The following is a 26,913-nucleotide window of genomic DNA, read 5'->3' as shown; positions in this document are numbered from 1 at the left end:
GGATGCGAACGCCCTGTTCTCTCATGGGAACAAGGGCCCCCTCCGTGACTTTCGTGAAGACACGGGGGGACAGGGACAGCCCGAGGGGTAGGACTTTGTACTGATATGCTCGACCCTCGAACGCAAAGCGCAGAAATGGCCTGTGTCGAGGAAGAATCGAGACATGAAAGTACGCGTCCTTCAGGTCGATCGCTGCAAACCAATCTTGGGGACGGATACATTCGAAAATGCGTCTCTGCGTGAGCATTTTGAACGGTAGCTTGTGGAGGCTCCGATTCAAAACTCGCAGATCCAAGATCGGTCGTAACCCACCACCTTTCTTGGGTACAATGAAGTAGGGACTGTAGTGCCCTGACCTCATATCGGCTGGAGGGACCGGCTCTATCGCATCCTTCGCCAGTAGGACTGCGATCTCCGCACGCAAGACATGGGCATCGGCTGCTCTCACTGTAGTGGAGTGGATGGCCCGAAACTTGGGGGGACGCCGGGCGAACTGAATCGCATAGCCGAGCCTGATGGTTCGAATGAGCCAGCGAGACGGCCTGGGGAGCGCTAACCAGGCTCGCAGAGACCGTACAAGCGGGACCAAAGGGACCGTAGGCGTACCCGGAGTGGGGCAGCGAGGTGGAACACAGGGACGCAGCTCGGGAGGCTCTCTCTGGGAGGCGGCCCGTAGCGGGGTCTGAGTGTGCTGTGCAGCACTTACCTGGTTCCACGGGGCAGGAGGTGCGGGAGGCGGCTCGATGGCGTTCTCGGACCGTACGCAGCTGCCGGCTGGCGATAGAGAGTGGTGAGGATTCTGAACCCCCACTACTCTCCGGGCCCTCTTCGGACCCAGAGATGATAGAAACTGCTCTTTTATTGAAAATTTGGGTACCGCTGGTTTTAAGGCCAGCGGCGGAACACAAACAAAACGAAACAAAGGATTTTCCACCCGGCCCTCTTCCGGGGGAGGGAGCGATGCAGTCATCGTCTCCTGGAGAGCAGTCCCTTCCACCTCTGGGTCGCCCGTCCTAGGGCAGCTTACCTTTGGCTTTGCCGCCCCTCTTGGCGGGGGCCTGGACGGGCGGGGCGCCCTGCCTGCGACTGGCTCCACGGTGCCGCTTGGATGGAGGCTGCTGCTGCGGCGCGGGAGCAGGGGCAGACGCAGGCGGACGCCCACGGCGACGAGCAGACCGAGGAGCCGCGGGCGGTGGGGTGGAGGCAGCAGCTGACCGCCGCGGCAAGATGTGTCTAATGGCCTCAGTCTGCTTCTGTACAGCCGAGAACTGCTGGGCGAAGTTCTCGACCGCGTCGCCGAAGAGGCCGGTCTAGGACACGGGGGAGTTAAGGAACCTGATCTTGTCGGTCTCCCGCATGTCAGCCAGACACAGCCAGAGGTGGCGTTCCTGGACCACCAGTGTGGACATCGCACGACCCACTGACCGCGCAGTGACCTTCGTCGCACGGAGCGCGAGGTCAGTTGCGGCACGAAGTTCTTGGAGAACTTGTGGATCATGACCACCCTCGTGCAGGTCCTTCAGTGCCTTGGCCTGATGAACCTGCAACAACGCCATGGCGTGCATGGCAGAGGCAGCTTCCCCACAGGCCTTGTAAGCCTTGCCGGTCAGGTCCGACGAGTACTTACAAGCCCGGGAAGGAAGACACGGTTCTCCACGCCAAGTGGAGTTAGGGCACAGTTGCATAGCAACGGCCCGTTCCACTGGCGGGATACGCGTGTATCCCTTAGCTGCCCCGCCATCAAGGGTGGTGAGGGAGGAGGATCCACCGAGACGGTTTCTGGCAGTAAAAGGTGCCGTCCACGTCCCTGTGAGCTCCTCATGCACCTCCGGGAAGAAAGGCACTGGGGTGGGTTGCTGAGAACCAGCGCGCGCCACCCCGAGATACCAATCGTCCAACCTCGAGGGCTCGGGACACGGTGGAGGGTTCCACACGAGCCCGATCCTGTTGGCGGCCCGGGAAAGCATGGCCATCATCTCCGGGTCCGACTCGGGCACCGCTGGCACACCTGAAGGAGGCAGCGGCTCCGAGCCGTCGTCCGCGGAGAGGTCTGACCCACCCTCCGATGCAGCGATCGACATCTGGTCGTCGCAGGGAGCGCCGAACGAAACGACCGGTACACATCTCGAGGACGGTCCAGAACGTTCCATGGCAGCTCAACTGGTTGCGGAGCATGAGAGGAGTGAGGGTTCCTAGGGGGTTGGTTCCCCGAAGGAAGCGCGCTCACTGTAATCCTCAGGTCACCCGTGTCACTGCCCGAAGCAACCCGCGAAGGGGGGTTGGAACGAGGTGCAGGCACGGGGACTCCGGCCCTTTGCAGGAACGTGAGTCTCGACCTCAGCTCCGAGATGGTCATCTTCCCACAATGGGTACATGACTCATCCACGAACGCTGCCTGTGCGTGTTCGAGGCCCAGACACACAAGGCAGCGATCGTGACCATCCCGCGACCCCAGGTAACGACCGCATCCAGAAACACACAGATAGAATGTCATCTTGAAAAAGACGCAAACTATCTGTGTAAGCTCTTTTAGAGACTGCTCTCCTTGGTGCTGAAGCACGCAGGGGAACGGTCACAGCGAACACAGACAGGAATGTGCACCTGTCTGTGCGCGATTCTCTCTCGCTGGTCTTACCAGCCGTAAAAACGGCCGTTGAGCGCTTTAATCGCGCACCTTACCAGCCGTAAAAACGGCCGTTGAGCGCTTTAACCACGCACCTTACCAGCCGTGAAAACAGGCTGCTCAGTTTTTTGTTTGCTCAGTTTTAAAACAACAAACAAAGAAGAGAGAGAGAGAAGAGAAAAAGACCGCTCGCGCTGTTGTGCCGTCACGCCCGCACCAAAGTGGAGAGATCCAGAAGAGGCTTGCTTTCAAATTCACTCTGTTCAGCATACGAAGTGCTTGGCTCCGAAGCAAAAAGCTAGTGTGCAATCGCACCAGCTGCTCGTTTATACCCGCGCTAACGAAGGCGCGCAGCTGATGCAAATGATTGCACGCCAATGTGTATTGGCTTGTTTTAGTTTCACTCGAAGTAGATTGGCCTCTCTAGCGAGATTCCTATTGGTCAGTCATGACCTACGTTGTAGTGACTGACCGATAGGGAACTTCTATTTACAATCCTAGCTACTGTAAACGATACATTTATTCCAGATATTCATTACAAAGTACAAACAGAAAGCAAGTAGCCTACAGAGACATTTTATGTCTGAGTGGGATCTGAACGGGATTTGTTTTACCGGTGAGCGTGAGCGATTCATCAGTGGAGCGTTTGCTTGGGACGCGAGCGACTGAGTGGAGCGCACGCGCATAGAGCGGAATATTGAGTTGAGCGCCACACCGCTCCGCTTCGCTCACATGCTCTGGTTCTGATACATTGTGACTTTACTAGAAATATTTACAATCATAATAAAAAGGTATAGTTCACCCAGAAATGAAAATTCTGTCATCACTTACTCACCCTTATTTCATTCCAAACCAATATGACTTTCTTTTTTGTTGGTAAACAGAATCTTCAAGCTACTCTTAAGCTACCAGAATCTTTAAGCTACTCTTCTATACAATGAAAGTGAACCGTAATAATATCAAGCTCCAAATATTATAAAAACATCATCATAAAAGTAATCCATGTGCACTATATTCCATGTCATAGTTTAACGTGAAGAACAGACGAAAATTTAAGCCATTATTCACTGAAAAGCATCACTTCGGCTGTAGCTTTGAAATAGTATTCAGGTTCCTGTCACATCTGGTTACAAGACACAAGAACCTATATTATTTAGTTTGTTTGTTGCTGATGTCAAACATGGAGCAACATGATGTGAATATGCTTTAAATGTATGGTAAAGAACCACATGAATATTTAGCAAAATATCATCTGTGTTCCACCCAAAAAAGTGATACTGGTTTGCAAAGTTTTGGGGTAGAGCTGTTCTTTCAAATACCCTAACTTTAGATCTTGTCAATGAATGAGTCACAATTGCATTTTTTGTAACCTTCTGTCTCGCATCGAAAATAAAGTAGAGCTGAGAAAATGTCCTTGCTGCCTGACACTGTATCTTCCCTGAGAGAAGTCCTCGTCGGTCTGTCCCTATTCTGTCCCTTTCCTCTCCCCCCAATCATTCTAACCTCGCGTATGTCCCTCTGGTGTTTAGTGCTCAGCTCTTCGCTCTTCAGTAAGTCTTTGCGGGCGGTCGCCAGTTCCGTCTCAAGCTCGGACATGTGATTGGTCAGGCCGCTGATCCGGTCTCTGTTTTGGGCCAGCTCCTTATTGGCCTTATCCAGCAGTTCCTGCAGCTCCAGACACCTGCTGGTGTCGTCGTGCACATCGATGGAGCCATTGGGAAGCCTCTGTCACAAACACAAAGAAATGTTAGAGATACAATGGAGAGCTAGTTGAGAACTTGTTTAGCGGTCCCCTGATTTCCACTCAGGGCCCTAAATAAGTTTCTAAATAAGTTTCAGAGAGGCAAAATATGCTTAGTCAGAGTCTGAAGAACACGGTCAGCAAGTTAAGCAGCTTCATTGCAATTATGGCCTCAGGAGTTCAGAGGTTCTCTCGCATGCATCACATTGTGACCATGCATTTCATCCATCTACTTTAAACAGCTGAGCAAATTAAAACCTCCAGATTAGTCATTTGTCAGATTTGCCAGCCCTGAAACTCAGGGTTCCTCAGGACATTATTGGGAAGAAAAATACGACCTGGGTGAGATGCATATCTTTGCCCCCTAAATTACCTGTTTCTCAAAACAGAAACGTCCAATTCGGGGCTGACAGAAGAATTCCAATGAGGCATATTTAATGAGGACACTTTTACATGGCTGTCTAAAGTGAGTGGAGTTTGCTTCACTGATATGCGTGGCTCTATATCACTACAGGAAAGCTGAGACAGGGACTTTTAAAGAGCCCTGCCTGAAGTGTTTTTGCACATATGTGTTTGTGGATGTCACAAATGCTGATTGGCAGATGATTTGACGTGCTTCTCTGTCTTTAACTGAATTGCATGCAGTTAATTAAATAATTCTTCAGAGAGAGCTCCAGATTCAGAAGCGCAGCAGGCATTCTGGCAGCCAACTAATTTACAGTTTCTTGTCTCTTGCATCTCTATGACATTTAACCCTTATATTTACATTTGCAATAACTCAATATACTAATTTAAATACACTGCAACTAAAACCCCTTCTTTTTTCCTTTAAATCATTTACTAGGCCTATTTTCTAAACAGAACAGGCGCTTGAACTACAGGCACTTTCGTGTCTTAAGTGTTTGAAATCATTTTATTGATTTCAATGCATTACCTTTAGCTATAAAACAAGAGATTTTATACTATGGCATCAACATATTTGAGCTCCTTTTTAAACAGCTTTATGTATTGATTTCATATACATTGTTTTAACCTTGTCACAAACTCTTAAACATAAAATATGAAACTGTCATAAAAATAAATTTTTTATAACTATAATGATCCAAACAAAAATGCCCTTTGTGAATACCGGAGTTTTATTTGGAAAAAAATAAAACAATGAAAATGTAATTCTCACCAGTGATATTTCTATTAAAGAGTGCTATTAAACACAATACATAATTAGAAATGGGGTGGAAATGATTGATTCATGATGTGACTCAATGTGACAAAAAAACTATGGCTTTATTTAAAATTTTGTGGAATTTCTCTCCAATCGTCACTCTACTGGGAGTCCGATGAGAAACCCAAGTCGGCCTCTAACAGTATTTGATGAACCATGAACCCCAGGGACTATCCGCCATATTTCTGCCCTTCAGGGAGGATTCAGCCAGCTCTCCAGAGAGACACAGTCTGGACCACGTCTGCTGTGTCTGGGAATCTACTTCTGTCTGCTTTCATACTCTCCATCCAGCTCTATATGATTGATCCTTTCTAATCGCAAATGCAAATTCAAATGTACAATTCACAAAAACGTCCAGTTTTCTGCTAAAATTCAAGAAAGGTATGTTTGGAAAAAGTCTGCAGGCCTCTCATTTTCATTATCTTTCCCTGAAGGTGTAATATTATAAAGCGCAGCCTTTCAGGTGCGAACTACTCCCAGAGGGAACCCGCCAGAACATGTTTTGCTTGTTGTATTAAAATACAATTATTTAAATAATAACCATAACATCAGAGTGATTAGAGCACTTGTATTTTGGAAAAAAATATTTAAAAAATGAGGGGTTCCTCAGTCCACATTTTCTCACTCTCTAACTACTTAAATACCTGACAGTGATGATCTAAAATAAGCACAGAGGAGCCAGACCGTGACACCTGGAGGAGCTTCAGCAATAAATGGCAAAAGTAGAGAACTTAAAGAGCTTCAGTTCACACAGGGACTGGTAAAGAGACAGTGAATCACACACTGTGAGGTATCAAACAGTCAGCATGGCAATATTCTTCCTCATTAGGAGTGGTAACATTTCAGTTACCTTTTCAGAGTCAGAAACCTTTCAGAAAAACGCTGACACGGAACATTGGCAATCAACAAAATTTGAGAAAATGACGTTAAATTAGCTTCTTAAAAAAACATGAAATCAAAATAAGAGTTTTATGACTGAGTCTATGGGCCAGATTGACTAACAGCTTGCAGCAGCGCAAACCCTCTGTTGGTGTTAAAAAAACCTACTGTCAGTATTTACTATAGACTTGCAGTGAAAAATTAGCGCTGGAAAGGTGTGGACGCAGTTATTGCATATGCATTTGTAGGATTTCCCTGTCTGACAGCAAAAACTATGGGAGGAGAGCATTTAAATGAATCATGCAAGGTGATTTACTAAGGTTTGCACTAGTCAATTTACTGGTATTTGCACCATTGTTTACCGACAAAAATCAATTCAATCAATTCGCGATGGACAAAATAAAGTCCCGTCATACATTTTTTTGATCGAGAAGCTGTTACACTTGGATATACTGTACGTCACAATAATGAAGAAAAGACTATCGCAATTTACGTTTCATGCCGACTTCAACTATAAAGTTCATCTATATGCTATTGCAGTCCTAAAAGCTAACAAAAATAGTTTATATTTTAGTAAATATACACTTTTGAATGTATTAATTGAGTATATTTACTTCTTTAAATGTAATACTTTTATACCTTAAAATGCCCTGCCATAACCTCCTGTTTTAATAGGAAATACATCAACATGGACAGAAATCTGTTTGTCAGTGTAGGTTGCAATGAAACTAAAGTTGCATCAGCTCTTCCGTATTGTGATTTAAATGCGAGTGTTTATCGAGTGATTATCTAAAAATAAATTTTCCGATGTGGACGTTACACTCAAAAAGGGAGGCAGATTGAATGATTGAAGAAGTCCCGCAAATGTTTCCAGAGAAAAGTCTGAAAAAATTACGAGTCAATATTTGTTCTTACGAAACACATACATGGGTGAATAATTCACAAGAAGATCTATAACATGCATTTAGCAAATAGGGTGAATTTTCAGTTCATTCTGATTTTAAAGACAGACCTTTATAATGAAACCACAAGCTAATATCTGCTCCCAAACTAATTTTGTGTACTAATGGACAAATCGATACTGCTGCATTGAAAAAAATCACTTACTACAGAAAATCTATCAATAGCATTTCAAATACATAAATAAAAGATAAGGTGATATTTAAACAATGAACCACGGGATCAAAGTTGAAGAGCAATTCACAATTCTCCTATTGACCAGACTCCAGTTGGCTGGCTGCTAGTGAGTCACACTCAGAGACAGGAGACACTTTAGCAGACTGTGCTGAAGGTTGAAGGGCAAAAGCAATTGGCGCATAATCAATGCAGTTTGTTTCTCAGTAGCGAAGAAAATGCCATCTGTGAGAGAGGTATTAGAGCAGGAGGGATCCCTTTTGGACCAATGCCTCAGATATAAAAAGTTACAAAGTTTAATTTATGATAAAACCTATAGGGGACAAAAGTCTGGGGTTGGTAAGATGTTTTAATATTTTTGAAAAATTAGCGCTGGAAAGGTGTGGACGCAGTTATTGCATATGCATTTGTAGGATTTCCCTGTCAGACAGCAAAAACTATGGGAGGAGAGCATTTAAATGAATCATGCAAGGTGATTTACTAAGGTTTGCACTAGTCAATTTACTGGTATTTGCACCATTGTTTACCGACAAAAATCAATTCAATCAATTCGCGATGGACAAAATAAAGTCCCGTCCTACATTTTTTTGATCGAGAAGCTGTTACACTTGGATATACTGTACGTCACAATAATGAAGAAAAGACTATCGCATTTTACGTTTCAGGCAGGAGACACTTTACAAGACTGTGCTGAAGGTTGAAGGCAAAAGCAATTGGCGCATAATCAATGCAGTTTGTTTCTCAGTAGCGAAGAAAATGCCATCTGTGAGAGAGATATTAGAGCAGGAGGGATCCCTTTTGGACCAATGCCTCAGATATAAAAAGTTACAAAGTTTAATTTATGATAAAACCTATAGGGGTCATACCCTATCGTTTCAAAAGTCTGGGGTTGGTAAGATGTTTTAATATTTTTGAAAATCTCTAATGCTCACCAAGTCTACATTTATTTGATCAAGAATACAGTAAAAACAGTAATATTGAGAATTTTTTTAATTGGAATTTAAAATAACTGTTTTGATTATAACTCTTTTAATATATTTTAAAATGTAATTTATTCCCGTGATGGCAAAGCTGAATTTTCAGCATCATTACTCCAGTCTTCAGTGCCACATGATCCTTTAAAAATCATTCTAATACACGCATTTGGTGCTCAAGAAACATTTCTTATTATTATAAATATTGAAACAGTTGTGCTGACCCCAAACTTTTGAAAGTTAGTATTTTGGCATGACATTTGCATTGTTTTCTTAGGTATTCAAGGAGGTCAGAATTTACAGAATGAGGTACAGCACATTCACAGCAAGTTCACTAATGTAGCTCAATTTTATTTTTAAATGTTTCAAATGATTTGACCCCTTAAAAAAATCTAAATTCTAAATGATTATTAAAAGTTTGTAGAAACATGTACTTTAAGAAAACTTTAGCACAAGTGACTATTTTAAGCAATGACTAAATACAAATATTAAAATGTATGCTAATCCAACTTTAAGCAAACACACACATACCTTCCAAGTAGGTTTCGAGCTGTCCATCCTGTCCACAGCATCCCCATCTGCTCGTCCATCCTTTCTCTGTCTCAACATGATCACCTAAACAAAAACACAGCAAAAAAGTCACTTTATCAAAGTGTTAAACAAATGACATTCATATTAAATACATTAAATGTGGGATACCACATAATTACTGTTCACAAAGCACAGCACAGGCAATGATGCACTTTTTCCCAATTGCACATTATGAAGATGTACATTTTCAGTGATAGTGGGATTTAATAGTGTTCCTTTTAATAGCATTTGAGCGCTGTTCCTGTCTTCTTAAGACAGGCTAGTCTTGCGGGAGATAAGATTATACGAACTACCCATTTTGAGGAATTAACTTATCATTGTGCTTAAAAGCAGCATGTTATTAAGGTATTAATGAAATACTGGTAGGCCATTTGCATTTGAATCTTGCCATATCAGGACCAGTGAATGTGAAAATTGGAGGAAGACAATTAAAATATGTACACATTCATTTGAATGCCAGTATTTGGATGAAGGGATCTGATTTACATATTCGCAAAGCTCTCTTTATTACAGCTCGTTTGTATTAGAGCAGGCTGGCGAGACAAAGTGAGCGATACCGCTTCGTTATAATACCTCAAAACCAACTACTTTCAACACAGTTATGAAATAGACTGAAGAAAAGGCAGAATTATAGACTCTCTTTCTCCAGCACTAGGACAATAAAATCAGGTTTGGGAGGGTGAACTGAAAGAAAGTTTGTGTTCTTAGAGTTTTATGACACAATCTACCACAGTGACCATTAAAGGTGAGTAACTAGGTAATGGTAGCACTAGCAATATCTCGTGATGTAGTTCAGTGGTTTTCAAAGTAGTGTAGCTTTTTCCAAAGAGTAACATAATCAAACGCTTCATCGCTGCTTTAATATCTGAGCTGAGGGAAAAATCAAACATGCAGCAATAGTGCAATAAAAGGAAAAACTATCTCGCAGTACAAACCAGCGTGTTTATGATTATGATTCTAAATAAAAATAACAGTTTGCAATATCAAGCAGCATAACAAACAGTTTTTGTACAGATAAAATAAACCAAAGCAGAAGCCTTAAATGCTCAAATTAAAAATGTTCTTATGTAAAAATAGTAGTTTAACTGTAGTTTAACTACTTAAAATTACGATAAGCTTGTAGCTTGGGAATTTCAGAGTAGATACCCCAACACTAATGATGACCACTTCCCTTGTTCCCTTTGCAGCATTAGGTCCTGTTTGTCAGCATAAAATCTCCCTATTGGTCTAAATACAGCATCATGACACCCAGAGGCCACTTCTCTCTGCAGTGCGGGCTGCAGCCAAAGACTCCTCTTACTCAGCGGATGATGAAAAAAGAGCTTTTTTGTCAGTGTGTTCACATAACTGACCTGTACTAGACAGTTATGACTGATGTGCAGATTTATTCAATGGGGTAGTGTAAAAATTGGGATATTAAGGCAAAGGACATGTATTTAAACATGCATTTAAACAAAGGACAAGTATTTTACATTTCTTATGTATTTTTCTAGGGCTGCCCCCAAATAGTCAACTAAACGTTGGTCGGTTGGTCTCAGAAAAAAAAAAAAAAAAACTTGTGGCGCAGTCACACACTCCGTGAGGGATAGATTGTTAACGATGGTTCTTTGTGGTAATTACAGTATATCTGGCAGGAAATCCAAACGTTCGCCTATCATACATTGACCTCAAATATGGCTTATCATTTGAAACATGTAAGTAGCAACTTTACATGGCTGCTCACTCTAACGTTAACCTAGATTAATATGAGCTATTATTAGGAATATATCCAAGTGTTTGAGTGGAGTGTGGAAGTTTAAGTATTTGCACAGTTACTGGTGCCGGCGCAATCACAGAAACAACTTAAAATACTCTGTAAAATAACAAGAAAACATTGTGCCTTTGTAAAATAAAGAAAACAAACAGGATGTGCTTTCTGCCGTCTTGGTCTCCTGAACAGAAGTGAGTCACAAAAATGAATCGAAACTAAGTAGCGTATAGGCTACTTGCCTCACAGACATCTATAAGGCAAGTATATATCTATAGAAAAAATATATCTATAGAAAGCTTGAAATGTCTACTTTTAAATGAACCATTTCAAAATGAAAAGGAATACTTTCTGCTTATGTAATTCTTGTCCAGTCATCATCATCAGCTTCATCTTTGCAGCTGACACCGACACAGAAAACTCCATCTCGTATAAATCCATCCTACTTAAGCTTTTAAATTTAACAATAATGAGATAGTTTACGCAAAATGTTCCAAACCCACAAGCCTTTAGTTCATTGAACACAAATTAAGATATTACTAATATTCTCTCATAATTTTTGTCCATCGACTGAAAGTCTATGTAATCAACATTTTGATGACAGAATTTTCATTTTCGTTGAACTATGATGGTGTCACTGGAAAGTGTTGTTGATGGTCGCATAGTTTTCACTAAGTCTCTAAAGCAGCTGCAGTGAATTGCTGAAGGCAATTACTGCAAATAGCATATAAAATATATTCTCAGTGTAAATTAAGAGAAACTACTGCTGAAACTAGATGATGGGCATTTTGTGTAAAAAAGTAGTTACTGAAATATTAAAAAGTAAGTTAAATAATGTAAAAAGTAATTACATTTTTAATGTACAAAAGTAATTACTCAAATAATTAGTATAATTGGTTTGTAAAAAAATATATTTTGTTTTATTCGCAAATTCACAAATCATCAATTAATGAAAAACATGCATTAACACAGATTTTAAAAAAAGGTGTGATTTTACAAAGAAACTATTTAGGCCCCATGAATTATGGTAAGCAAAGACCACATTCAATTATTCGTATAAGCTACAAAAACAGAATGCATTGAAAATGAAGTGCAGTGAGTAATTGTGTTGTCAATGCTTTTTCTTCTCAGTGTAAATCTATGCTATGTCAAGTGCATTCACTATGCTTGAACTCTCAGTGGCATATGAGTTATGGAAACAGACAGCATGCATTTCCTGCATGGGTTGACAGCAGGGGGCAGGTGCTCATTGGACAGAAGTTAATGAGATGAGATCAGCAAATCTATACGTGTTCATGCATATACCTAAACACACATGCACAAAACAACCGTACCTCCTGACTGGCGGCTGCCAGCTGTCCCTCTAATGTAGTTACCCTTTCAAGAGCCACCCGTAACCTTTCACGCACCTGTGCAAATGAAAAACAAAAGAGACTTTAATTGCCAAATGTACACGTGCCAACAAAGCCCTGTCAGCATCTACTGTATTCCACTTTAACTACCACTAATAGTACATACTCATACTGACTTAATTGAAAAGCATTATGGAGGACCTTTTATGCCCTTTTACAAAGTCTTGATTTTGTTTTCAGGGTCTACTAGAATAGGTTTTTATGCTTGAATGTTCAAAAATATTTTTCCCCCACATATTTTACATTGTTGCTACACCTATCTTTCCAGACTGTCAGTAACGCTCTGTTTAGTTCCTGTCTCTTAGGCCCTGTTCAGACTGCACTATTTAGATAGTGTGAACGGTTAAAAATCACATGAAATCCGATCTTTACAAATCCTTTTCAAGCTACTATCATATGTGGTTTGAAATACTATTTAAATCGCATTTCTGGAAATTCGTCTCAGCCTGAACAATCTGATCGGATTTTGCATGGTTTATGTGACTTTCTCACGGCACGTAAAACGTAAAAGTTGCCTCAGAAGACACATAGTACAGTGCGACGATATTGTAAAATTTAAATAAGACAACATCTCTATTGCAAACTCCTCCATGTTGCGGTTGTTGTTGTTTTTGGTGTATGTCTACCAACCAACGTCATTGCCATAGAAACCAATGCAGATATTAAGGAAAACTGTTGTGATTGGTCACTCACTTTGAGCGTGTTTCAGAAATGTCACACCCTAACTATAATCTTGAGTTTCAGCACACTATTAATCAGCGTTGTCATGATACTGAAATTTCTAACTTTGATGCGATACCTCGAAAAATATTGATATTCAATACCATTTTTGATACCACATGGAAAACTGCCATATAGATATTTTTATTAATGCGTCTCAACCATTCCTTGGCCCCTTTATTTGGAATATGCTTTCGGACGGAATTATTTAAAAGAGGGATAGTGTGAAGTGTACGTTCCTGGAAGAAAACTTAAGAAGCCTTTCAGGGAGTTCAGAAAAAATGCTTACTGATATAGAAAATAACTTTGTAACTTTGCAGACCTTTTTTAATGCCCAAAAAGCAACATAACACATTAAAGAAAGTTTAAAATGGAATTTTATAAGACAATAGGAATTTAAAAAGTCTCACTTTTTCATCCAGGGCCTTATGATGCTCGAAAAGGGATTTCAAAGCCTTGAGCACCTCCACCTCACTGGACACCCCAGACGGCGGAGGAGCCTGCCTCTTCACCACAGTCATCCTCAGCGAACGCTCGTGACGAGACACCAGACACTCCAAGTGCTCCAAAAGAAGCTATACAACAACATAAAGATGCAGAAACACACAAGCACATGCTAGCACATTCATCGACAGGTCCTGTATCACATAATTTCAGCTGAGCTTGTTCTTTACATGGTTACACTTACAGGAAGAAAATTTCTCTTCACATACTGCTACTCATTAGCTTTGTATAGTAATATGTAACAGCACAATACATTATTAAAATCACACATGAGTGAAAATTAAAGTGAATTTTGGGTGCTTTGCATTGGAAAAGCATGATGTAAGTGAATTTAGCTGGCACTGCGACATTGGTTGGTCTGAGTTCATCTGGGGTGCTTATACCACAAGTCAAAAACCTTGCAAGCCGCCCTGAAGCGAATCAAGTGTTGCCTAGAGGCTGACAGAGTCGACAAGCAAATGGGCATCTTTTACATTGTTCATGACAGTGTAGCAGCATGAGGATTGAAGAGGCAATGAAGATATGCACACTTCCATTTGTCACCAGCATCATCTCAGCTGTGTGAACAACATCCTCTCCTTTCACACGATCTAGCATTGGTCTTACTAGAAACATAAAGATCGCTGATTCTGCACGAAATATGGCAAGTAATTTACATAGGTAAGTGAAGCATTTACATAAACATTTACCCACTGCACTGACTATGTACATTTCAGGAGAACTAGTTGACAATTAAAATATGAGTTCTCTCATTTTGAGCAGTTTGAGCTCAGTATGATTTTTTTAAGTCTCTTATGCTCACCAGGGCTGCATTTATTTGTTCAAAAATAGAGTACAACAGATATATTCTGAAATATTATTAAAATTTTAATTATATACATTTTAATATATTTAACAATGTAATTTGTTCCTGGCGAAGCTGAATTTTCAACCTCATTATTCCAGTCTTTAGTGTCACATGATTCTTCAGAAATCCTTCTAATATGCTGATTTGGTGCTCAAAAACATTTCTTATTATTGTCATCAGTGTTTAAAACATTTACGCTGCTTAATACTTTTGTGGAAATCATAATACAGCTTTTTTTTTCAGGATTCTTTGAAGAACAGAAAGTTCAAAAGAATAGCATTTATTTGAAAACATAAATCTTTTGTAAAATTTTAAATGTCTTTACTGTCACTTGTGATTAATGTAATGCATCCTTGCGGAAAAAAAGTATTCATTTCTAAAATAATTTCCAATTTAATTTCTAATTTCTAATAATTTAATAATTGTTTAAGAAATCTTACTGACTGAAAACTTTATCTAAAATAAACAAAAGCTAAAATAAAATACTGGGACAAAAGACTTAATACTGGGCAAAACAAAATACTGGGCCTGTACTGTCCAGAATGTATTTGGGATGTCTGCTTACCCTGGTATTATTCCTCTCTGCTTTAAGCTCCGATATCTCCTCCTCTTTTTCTAGAAGCTGCTCTCGACACAAATTCAGCTCCTTAGTCAGGGTAGCAAACTCCTGTCAGGAGAGAAAGGAGAGAAATTAATTATTTCATTCGATATAAATAATTCACACCAATATGCTACAGTTACACCAAACTAATACACAACGCTGTGATTTGACTTTTTTTTCATAACTATTCTCACAGGGCTATACAGATCTGCTCAGGGAATGATAATAACTCAATAGTCACATTTCATACTGAATGTTTTTTACTGATCTATCTTTACAGTCTTCTCATGAGGCAATGAGAATGAGTGCTCATAGCCCATAGAGCTCCAGAGTTAGTGAAGCTTCAAGTCCTGTTCCTACAATAACTGGCCTTTTGTTGACCAGGGCCAGATATTTTGAACACAGAACCACACAGATGGACATCACTCTTTTTTTTGTGGTGTGAGTTGGACATTTAGCCAGCACAAATACCAAAACACCAGTCACATTTTAAGAAACAAGAAAATATCAGAGATTTTTTAGAGATGTTTTCTATTTTTTTATCATTTGCTTTTATTTTATAATTTTTTTATATTTATTTTGTTTATTTTATTCTCTATTTTATCCTCAATGATTCCATTTAGACATGTTAATCAAAGTTGGTAATGTACCAAACATATCCTTGTAAAAATTTATTTTGCAACAAATGTAATGTTCACTTGCAAGGTGAACATTATAATTGTAAAGGGTTTCGTTTTTGCAACTATAGCTTTAAGACCTCTACAATATATAGTATGTAAAGACCGCTGCTCTCTTCTAACTGGCATAACTGGATCTGCTGTCTGTTTATCATACAGTTTGTAAGGACTAAATAGGAACTGATGTGTAAATGTGGGCTCTCAAATGTACCATATGATGTCACATTTACTGTTGCACCGCAAAATTCTGTGGACAAAATGCAGAATCTGCGTGATTGAAAGTTTTGTGTGAGGGCAAAAAAATTCCCCCCAGTTATTGGAATAGGTTCACGATTTTCACACCAATTTGCTGTGAATGCACCTTTATCGTTGGCTTACGTAGTATATCAAATTATTTTATTTCAAAAGGGCAAGAGAAATATTGTGTTTCATGATTAGTTAATATAACAGAACGTCCATTAAACAAAAAGAAAAACCTTGTATCTCAAGGATGAGATGGATCTATAACAGGACATCAGCCATATTATGTATTACATTCCACTAACATTTCCGCTGTGCATTTCTCATGAAGGCAGCGACATTCTGATTTGGGCTCTGCCTGTCAGTCCCGCCGGCATCAAGACTGCAGTCTTGCATGGCTCAATTGCTCTGTCCTGCGAAGTGCCCTGGCCGGGCCTCTGGCACTAGGCCCAGTTAACCCAGCTGTTACTCGTGGTCTTTTGGGAAACTTTCAGGGCACTGTTGAAGCATGTCAATACCCCCTCCTGTTTCGGCACGCATGCATTCATACGCTCTTTAATTCAAGTGCACAAAATACTAGGGGGCTGAAAAAACGGTCACATGGATTTTCCACAGATGGTGAAATGGACAGGAGAAACTGTCATCCTTGCTGAACGGTATTTGAAATTATTTTGCTCTAGCGGAGCAATGACAATCCTAATGTGTGTGTGGAAGGGTTTGAGTCCTATAATGTCTTAAAATAATATAATATCAACAAAAATCCCAAAATTGCACCACCCAGGATCATGTGATCAAAAAAGCTTTCTTAAAGGATAGTTCACCCAAAAATGAAAATTCTGACATTGTTTACAAAACTCTGTCTTTCTTTCTTCTGTGGAACATGAAACAAGATATTTTGAAGAATGTTTTTTGCACATTCACTAAAAGTCAATAGTGGTGTTGATTTGGACATTGTCTTTCAATATGTGGGCAGAAACGGTTGAAACATTTATTAAAATACCTTCTACGGTGTCCCACAGAATAAAGAAAGCCATACATGTTTCGAACGACATGAGGGTGAGTAAATTAAGTCAAGACTTTCATTTTTGGGTGAACTATCCCTTTAATTGACCATCACACGTTCCATTTGGAAATTTATTTTCTGCGCGCTGTCTTAATGACTATTGATTCCAGCTAATGAAGAGATGACCACACTGACAATCGCTGCATTCAAATATGCATACTTCCATACAATATAGTAGGTGAAACACAGTATGTGAGCCGAGCACGCAGTATGTCTGATTTCATAGTATTTCTAAAACAGTAGATGAAAAGTACCCGGATGACCTACTTCTTCCGGCGAGATTCTGAAGTGTGCATTAAATGGACACTTGACTATCCCATGAGGCCACTGGAGAGGATTTGTGAATGGACGTAATGCGAGTGAAGCGACGTAACTGCTGTATGTCACGTGACAATGAATGACAAAATAGTGAATGTTTTATGTCCGAATTTCATTCATACTATATACAACATACGTTTTTAACGTTTTTTCAAACCAAATGTAGTACAGTAAGCGCTTTCAGAAGCAGCAAATGAGTTTATATGAAGTTAACACACTCTATTCAGGCTATTGGGTCAGCTATGATTGCCTTGCTTGATGAATACTTTCGAGGCCACACATTGTGTTAGTGCGCTGTTTTTCTGCTTTTTGAATAATGCTGCCTCACTGAAATATTGGGGCAGAAAGGACTGGGAGGGGGAAGAGAAAAGGGAAAATGGGTCAGTGCGTTCATTAGATTTTTTTCACAGGAGTGAAGGAATAGGCAGGAAGCACGTTCAAATCCACAAACAGATGTTGGATCTTCCCGCCTCTTCCAATCACTGCAACAGCCTCTGAAAAAGTCACGCATTTCTCTGATATAGCAGGGCATGCGTGAAAAAAAAAAGAAACTAAAAAACACATTGTATCACAGAAAGCAATTCTATTTCAATAGGTCACGACTCCTCGATAAATGCTTGAGAATAAACAAAAAAGGAATTGAAAACAAGCGTTTGGGGTTTGTCATCAGAGATTACTGTTTCAGTTCTCAATTCAAAGGTAAATTGCATCTCCCGAACTATAGAAGTAACACAAGAGGATTTTCTGTGCTGAGGTTTTGCATTTGAAGCCCTGGATTATATTTGTATTGTGACTTGTGAGCGTGAAAAGCTGAAATCCCCTCAGTTAGTAGTCGACTTACTTTTTCATCTAGAGCTTGTGGTTCTGCTTAAAAGTGGTTGCTATAAAACTTTTCAGCTTTTGAAGTCAAACCAACATCTATTAATGCAATAAATGAGTCTTTACAAAAAATAAAATTTCAAACTTCAATGTGGCACAAACACTTTTTTTTTGTGACACACAGATTTAGTGTTTCATATGGGTACTTTCAAATGTGGTAACAATATTTTATGATATCTGGTTACAAACAGTTATCAAAAATTAAAAAAATAATCCATAAATTGTCACCCTGTGTAAATGAGGGATGCCACAATATCAAAAAATGGTCAATATAAAAAAAAATCTGCATTTTGTCTCAAAAATTAAAATCATCAGTTTTAACTGCAATTATTATTTTTTTTTTTAATTTGCTAAGGATTGCAATGAAGTCACTAAATTTGCTAAGGATTTTAATGAAGTCACTGAATTCTTGGAGCTTTTCCCCTAAAAACAGGGGAAATGAGCATGCATAATGAAATACCCAATATTGGCTGATAACGGATATGGTACCAATATACTATGCAATGTGCCTATATGCAGCCTAATTGGCATTCATACACTTCAAGCCCTACTGGTGTTAAACACATGCAACAGCTGTGATATCCTATGCATAAGCAAAGAACTTCTAAAACTCTTCAGGTGAATTCTATATGAAAAGCAAATCAGTCAAACTGAGATAGAATTCATTGCCTGAGCCTCTGGGTTCACTTTCTTCATTAATGCTTCAATGTAGGTACCACAGTTAACTTTGCTGTGTGTTTTAAAACCATTTTATCAGCAGAGGAAATTATAAGGCTGACATAATTACCATTTTCCTAGAAAGAAAGAAAAAAGTGTGTTTTCATGAGGTGATAACATATGAGGTGTGAGTGCTTTTTTTTACCATCTTTTTGTCTCATGTGAACAATTTTAATGCCTATTAGCTCTTAAAAAACTGGATACAAACTTACCACATATTTTTCTGTTATTTTTGAATGGCTATAAACCACCACCATCCTCAATTATTTAAAACATTTCTATGCCAAAAATACTCTTTCAAATCAAGACAATGTTTTGCATGGCAGCTAAACTCACTAAGGGGTTTCTAAAATGTCAAATATTGCTGTACCAATAAAAGATAGAAAAATCCAAAACATGTCAGCCAGCATTGTGACCTTGTGAGACGGTTGTCGGCAGGTGAGCAGTGTTGAGCTCAGACAGCTCCAGGGATTCTGTGTTTGGTTGGTAAAAGCCTTGGGATTAAGGAAAGGAAGGAATGTTGCCAAATACAGCAGCGTTTCTGAGCACAGGATTAAGTAAATCTGCAGCCCACATTACTACAAGCACCAATAGACAACACTCACACACACATTATTGAGGCTATTCAATATGGAACAAATGCTTTCCATAATATACAACAGATTTAACAGTATTGTTGATTTGACACCTGACATGGTTAGTAGTTAAAAGTCATTCTTCTTAACGTATATGACAGTGGATAAAGTAAAATAAAATAAAATTCTTAAATGTCAGTGCAGATACAGTAAATGTGAAAGGGACTCCAAAAGTCTGATCAGGTATGTTGGATTTTACAGTACATTGTCATTTGAGAGACTGCAAACTTAATAAACTTCTTGTAAACATATTATTTCTGTATAACGACAAACATAAATACTGAAGAAAGTCAAAATATTAAATATCACAGATGTATTTTTACTGAGTAATCCACTATTTTGTAGAGGGGGGGGGGGGGGGGGGGGGGGGGCAAAATGACAATTTTCACTTGAGCCAAATTACAGGGGTGTAAAAATTACTTCAGAAAGATGGCAGCATCATTATTATTATTTATTTTTTACAAAGATTGGTAGGTCTGTTAGTAAAATATGTTGACTTTAGCAAGCTTTGTTGCATTATGTCAACAGTGAAAAAATGGCAAAAAGAACTTTTTGGTTTTTTGCCTCAAATTTGCATGCCTGTAACTTAAGAAGTATTAAAGATATCTTGATATCCTTTCAGGATCTAGTTCTTAACAAACTTTTCTTTTAGTATCTTCATTTTAAAGGCCCTCGATGGTTCAATTCCGGAGATATGAAGATCTAAATGCGGCTCCATGAGTAAATTGGTAAATTGTACACATTTTTAGTGGTCAAAATATGTGGGTCACTTTGCATCAGCTGATACTTATTTATTTTATAGAGGAATATCTGAAGAACAAATAATGCTGAAACTAGAAATGTGTCTTATGTTTTTCTATCAACTCAATTGCATAGAACATACCTGTCTGAGTGCAATAAATATTAATTTTCCAAAGTTTGCAAGCCTGTAACTCGAAAGGTATTCAAGATATCTTAATATCCTTCTCATTCTTAATGAACTTTTCTTTTGAAATCTTAATTTTTAAGCCCCTAAATAGTTAATTGGTACAATTAACACATTTACTCAAATAGATGCATTAAGATATCATCCATATCTCTGGGATTGAACCATCGAGGACGTTTAAAAATAATATACCATAAAAGGAAAGTCTGTTAAGAACCAGAATCTAAAATGATCAAGATATCTTTAATACTTCCTGAGTTACAGGCATGCAAACTTGAGGGGAAAAAATTACTTTTTGCCATTTTTGAACTGTCACTGTTGGCAGTTTTTATTAACAGACCCTACCAGTTTCTGTGCAAATATAAAATAATGATGCTGCCATCTTTCCAAAGTCATTTTACCCCCATCTAATTTGGCTCCAAATCTCAGGTGAAAATGGTCATTTTGACCTCCCTCTACAAAATAGTGGATTACTCAGTAAAAATACATCTGTGACATTGAAATTTCTGGCTTTCATCACTTTTTATGTTTTTATTTGTACAGAAAAAAATATTAACAAAATAAAAATTTAGAACTGGGGACCTCTGGTTGAGTTGACACGGAATGAACCTAAAGTCTTAAAACACAAAATATAATATCGGTATTAAAAACGAAGTACTTTAGTTTTAAATAAATGCTCCACAGACACTCCTGCAGACATGTCACAAACAGCTTTAAACTTTTCCCCCCATCTCCACCAGACAAGCTTTCAGTAAGCCGATTTCTCTTAGTCTACCCAAATCCACAACAATGTTCAATGTATTACACATAAAATGGGTTCTGAATAAAGAAACATGTTGAAAATCAAGGTTTGAAGAAAGGCCACACCACTAAGAGCAAACATCTGTTCTGGTCTTTAGCCGCTCTCTGTTGTAAACTGAGACCGCTCAGTCAAGCCTTTCTGCTCAATGAGTGCTTTTACATGTACAACAAAAAGCTAATCACTACCAAAACTCAGCTCACTATAAATAACATTTTTTTTTTTTTTACAGGGAAACGATTTAACCAAAAATGCACGTCAGATGTGTGCATATTTAATAACCAGACATAATGCTGATAAATAAACTAAATCAGGGTAATGGGCAACAAATATACTGTATCCATTGGGTTTTCGTACATCATTAGTGACCAATCTCCAATTAAAGAATATGATGATGGTTTAACCCTAACCAGTGTTCGATGCAAATGTAAATGAGTGTAAATACACTCAATAGAAAAAAATATAAAGAAATTTAATATAGCCTAATTTACATTATTAAATGTCAAACTGGACTTGCGAATTAAGACCATCACAACCCACATCACATATTTATATTAAACTAAATAGATGTCAGTAGGGGTGGGCGATTTGGCCCATTAAAGGCCCAAAAATGATCATAATAAAATTGTTCATATCAGTTGATACATATAATTATCACATTAAATGTCAAATCTTTATTTCTTTCAAGTTTAAAGGCAGATTTTTGCTCTTGAGTGAAAACCAGACAGTTAATTGTGGTTTTATTATCAGAACATGATAAACACTTGCCAAACAGGTGAACATTTCACAAATTAATATTACATGTTATGTCTCTTAGAAGTTTTAGAAACTGTATCATTGTGGCTCAATGTTTCTCCTGTTTTCCATATCAGTGTTGGTGATAATGTCAACGCTGTTTCATCTGACTTTTAACTAGTTTACATCACAAGGCATTTGATTTGTTGTTTGTATAGAACAACACCAAACTGGAACACTTTTTTTCACTGGATCTCACAGCGCTGTTTAGTGGCCGCATGTTCAACATGGTCAGCAAAAAAAAATTATTCTTTCTTGGAACTTTTTTTCTTAGCTAGCAAATAAGATGTGACAACTTAGAAATCAACACGATTTCTTTTCATTAAAAAATAATCCAACATCTAACAGTAATCTAACTGAATAAGTGAATAAGTCTGGAGATAGGATGGAAGAAATCTAGGAAAGAACGCTATTAGCTTTAATTAATTAGGCCTACCTCAACCTATCTGTAAGATGGCTCTCTGGAACAATGTACAGACAGTCAGCTCATACTAGTAATCTATTCCAACTTAATTTTGCTTAGTGGGCATCTGCTTTCATTAGCTTCTTTACATGTTGGAAAGCATGTGAAATATGATAAATCTTCCTGTTATAGCACAGAAACCACATGGTATATCTTTTCAGTGTAGACCTTGTTAGCAAAGTGTGCTTGAAGAGGACGATACAGCTAAAAAAAAGCTTTTTTTAGACAAGTGAACCATTGAAAAAGAATCAATTGAATCGATTCACTGAACTGATTCATGGAAATTAATCAAATTTACGAACTAAAACACCATTTTGCTAAAACACCACCATACATGCAAGTTGCAATACAGGAAACAATCATGAATTTAATGAATCATCAATAACATTAAAGTCATTGGAAGATTACATTTTGCTTACTTTTATTAAAATTGTGACTATATTGTGAATAAACATTGCTGTATACATCTACACACCCTGAAGGTCCATCAGTGGGCATGTCAGAGTACAAAAAGCAGACTGAATCTCTTGGCTTGATGTTGATGTTTTATTAAGGACTGATATTGGTTTATTTCATACCACAGCTGCTCTTTTTTGGCTCATCTTCCCCTTGGCCCAATGCAAAGAGGGAATTGTTGGAAAGTATGCAGAACCTGGTGCTTAATTAGCTGCTAATGGATTGATTCCTCTAAAACACGGCATCTCCTGTGGGATCAGGACAGATTAGGGCCATGTGCTCCAGGACTGGAATCAGTTGGGCAGAGTGCAGAGACATGCATGTGAGGTTTGGACAGCAGTGGCCTAAACGCTGACAGGAAGCCTGTGGGCACTGGAACAGGCGAAGCAGAGGCGAGGGGCTAGACTTTTAAGTTGGCATTTAAAGAGTCCCAAAACATTCTGATTGATCAAGGCACTCCACAAATAATCCCTTTTCACTCAGAAACCAACATCCTGCAGATTCACCACTCCCTTCATCAATCATTTCACAGAGAGATTTTATTCTCAGGCCCCGTCCACACTACTGCGTTTTCTTTTAAAAACGGAGACCTTTTGCTACGTTTGCACCTCCCGTCCACACTAAAACGGGAAAAACGAAGACCCAAAACGGAGAAGTTTAGAAACGCTGCAGCTCCGTTTTTCGTTTTGAATCTCCGGAGGGCGTTTTAGTGTAGACGGGACAAAACGGAGGAGTTTAGAAACGATGACGTAGAAGGTCACGCTCGGCTCTATGATTGGGTGTCATCACCCATGACGTATCCTTCCCTGATTCGTCAGCCACCCATCACATGTCCCGTCACCGGAAGAAAACAAACAAAAACATCCTGGACTACGTAGCTGATGTTAGTGAGTGCAACATGGATAACGAATTACAAGCGTTACTGACTTTGATGTCTTTGTTAGCAGCTGTTGTGCAAGCAAATTCTGCATTTTACAATGCTATAACTGCCTACATGCGCCGGAGGCAAACTATTATTCGAGCGATCTATGACAATTCCCGTGTGCAGCGGCGGTCCATGAAAAGAAATCTCTGGTCTTCGACATTTTCTAATCTTTGCAGAGGTAGCTAACGTTACTTGCTTCCTCATCAAATCTGAGGAATAGTCCATCCGTTTCCTGTTTACACCGGCACGCGCATGCACAGTGTTGGAGAATGGTCACGTGATCCGAGTTTTCAGTCGTTTTAATGTGGACGGAGATCAATTCTAATACGCAGCTAAAACGCTGGTGTGGACGGAGATCGTTTTCGTTTTAATTCTCCGTTTTTAAACGAAAACGCAGTAGTGTGGACGGGGCCTCAGACTCTATAAAAATCAAACTAAACTGTAAAAACGATCAGTTTCTATCACTTTGCTCACTCTCTGACATGACACATGGAAAGAAAACTTATGCCAGCTCAGTTATGACAGCGCAAATATAAAATGTGAAAAAAAACAGTGAGAGTAAAGGCAAAGCAGTTAACGCTGTTTTATCAACTGCTAGCAGCACAGATGGTTTCACTGACAAACTAATGTGAAAATTATACCAATCACTCATCACTGCAGTAGTTAAATTAAAACATGTAAAATATGTATGGAAAATGTAAATTTCCTCCCTGATTGGTCAAATGTGGGCTAATGATAGCCTCCACAAAGACTTCATTCCAGGTCAGGGTCACAGAAAAGTTATAAATCACAGGCCACAGGGAGTCCCATGGGTGACAATACGGAGTAAAATCAAACCTGATGCTGCAGAAACACTACAAAATGTCACTGAAGGACAGAATAAATCAATAAGTGACTCAAGGTCATGTGTTACAGTGATTTTATCATGGGCACATTGGCGTGACATGAAGCAAAGATGTGATAAAATCCCTGCAATGCATTGTCTCGAGTGGCTTATTGCTTTTAAAAAGTGGCACTAACAGCAATATAATAAAATACATAATAAACATTAGATCACAATAAAAAGTTCTTCAACAAATTAATACGGTTTATTAGTCAAAAATGTACAATAAATATGTGCAAGGCACACCAATACTAATACAGATGCCTCTATTAAAATCCATTTTAGCCATTCAAAATTACAGTATAATTGAAAGTAATCATTTTTAACATTAACATTTTTAAAAATATCAAATTGTTTTTATTTATAATTAAAGATCGGCAGGACTGACGTGTAGTGCAGGCTCAGCAGGACTGACGTGAAGCAGCTCAGGTTTGGCAGGAGTGACGTGAAGAGGCTCGGCAGGACCGACGTGAAGAAACTCAGGCCTGGCAGGCATGGCGTGAAGAGACTCAGGCTTGACAGACATGACGTGAAGTGACTCAGACTTGGCGGGTACTGTGGAATTGTGGGGTTCCTCTGCCGCAATACCCAGAGTAAACGAGGAGCCACTCAGCAATAAAGCATAGTCAATGTATTGGGCCAAGGACCAGTGGATTTTCCACCCAGGAAGCTGGGAGCGAATGGGCTCATTAAGACTCACCCTAAATATGTCCTTGAGGGCAAAATCATTAAAGTTCATCAGGTGAGAGAGAGTTCACAAAAGTCCTGGACATAATCGTCCAGGTGACGATTCCCCTGGCATAAACACAGAAGGGCAACTGCTGGGTTCATTGTGGGTCAAGTATTTCTGAAAGGATCCACTGAAGGCAAGTTGTACAGAGAACCCAAGTGCAGTTTATTACAAACAAAAGCAAACATAAAACAAAAGCATGGCATGGCATGAACTCAAAACAAAAACATAGCATGGCATGGCATGGCTTAAAAACAAGGACATGAAAAGAGCTTACCAAACAGTGGTACAGTGGAACAATACAGGTCCTTCTCAAAAAATTAGCATATTGTGATAAAGTTCATTATTTTCCATAATGTAATGATAAAAATTAAACTTTCATGTATTTTAGATTCATTGCACACCAACTGAAATATTTCAGGTCTTTTATTGTTTTAATACTGATGATTTTGGCATACAGCTCATGCAAACCCAGAATTCCTATCTCAAAAAATTAGCATATTTCATCTGACCAATAAAAGAAGTGTTTTTAATACAAAAAAAGTCAACCTTCAAATAATTATGTTCAGTTATGCACTCAATACTTGGTCAGGAATCCTTTTGCAGAAATGACTGCTTCAATGCGGCGTGGCATGGAGGGAATCAGCCTGTGGCACTGCCTCTGTTATGGAGGCCCAGGATGCTTCGATAGCGGCCTTAAGCTTATCCATAGTGTTGGGTCTTGCGTCTCTCAACTTTCTCTTCACAATATCCCACAGATTCTCTATGGGGTTCAGGTCAGGAGAGTTGGCAGGTCAATTGAGCACAGTAATACCATGGTCAGTAAACCATTTACCAGTGGTTTTGGCACTGTGAGCAGGTGCCAGGTCGTGCTGAAAAATGAAATCTTCATCTCCATAAACCTTTTCAGCAGATGGAAGCATGAAGTGCTCCAAAATCTCCTGATAACTAGCTGCATTGACCCTGCCCTTGATAAAACACAGTGGACCAACACCAGCAGCTGACATTGCACCCCAGACCATCACTGACTGTGGGTACTTGACACTGGACTTCAGGCATTTTGGCATTTCCTTCTCCCCAGTCTTCCTCCAGACTCTGGCACCTTGATTTCCGAATGACATTCAAAATTTACTTTCATCCGAAAAAAGTACTTTGGACCACTGAGCAACAGTCCAGTGCTGCTTCTCTGTAGCCCAGGTCAGGCGCTTCTGCCGCTGTTTCTGGTTCAAAAGTGGCTTGACCTGGGGAATGCGGCCCCTGTAGCCCATTTCCTGCACACGCCTGTGCACGGTGGCTCTAGATGTTTCTACTCCAGACTCAGTCCACTTCTTCCGCAGGTCCCCCAAGGTCTGGAATCGGTCCTTCTCCACAATCTTCCTCAGGGTCCGGTCACCTCTTCTCGTTGTGCAGCGT

At 39.5% G+C, this 26,913-nt stretch overlaps 1 protein-coding gene across 20 annotated transcripts in view; it reads right to left on the bottom strand.

Moving 5' to 3' along the window:
- ppfia4 (PTPRF interacting protein alpha 4) overlaps nt 1–26,913 on the bottom strand; it is a 129,955-nt gene that overhangs the window by 46,448 nt on the left and 56,594 nt on the right. For all 20 annotated transcript variants that reach the window (XM_077203287.1, XM_077203283.1, XM_077203289.1 and 17 more), the window contains 5 exons: nt 14,960–15,061; nt 13,454–13,618; nt 12,246–12,320; nt 9,105–9,188; nt 4,127–4,348 (listed from right to left, as the gene is read on the bottom strand). In XM_077203287.1, the coding sequence (XP_077059402.1) occupies nt 4,127–4,348; nt 9,105–9,188; nt 12,246–12,320; nt 13,454–13,618; nt 14,960–15,061 (648 nt within the window). The remainder of the gene's footprint in view (nt 1–4,126; nt 4,349–9,104; nt 9,189–12,245; nt 12,321–13,453; nt 13,619–14,959; nt 15,062–26,913) is intronic.

Source organism: Siphateles boraxobius, unplaced genomic scaffold (assembly GCF_051911475.1).
Source record: "Siphateles boraxobius isolate OS27281-9 unplaced genomic scaffold, OSU_SipBor_1 5, whole genome shotgun sequence".
NCBI lineage: Eukaryota > Metazoa > Chordata > Actinopteri > Cypriniformes > Leuciscidae > Siphateles > Siphateles boraxobius.
This window is presented reverse-complemented; position numbering and strand designations above follow the sequence as displayed.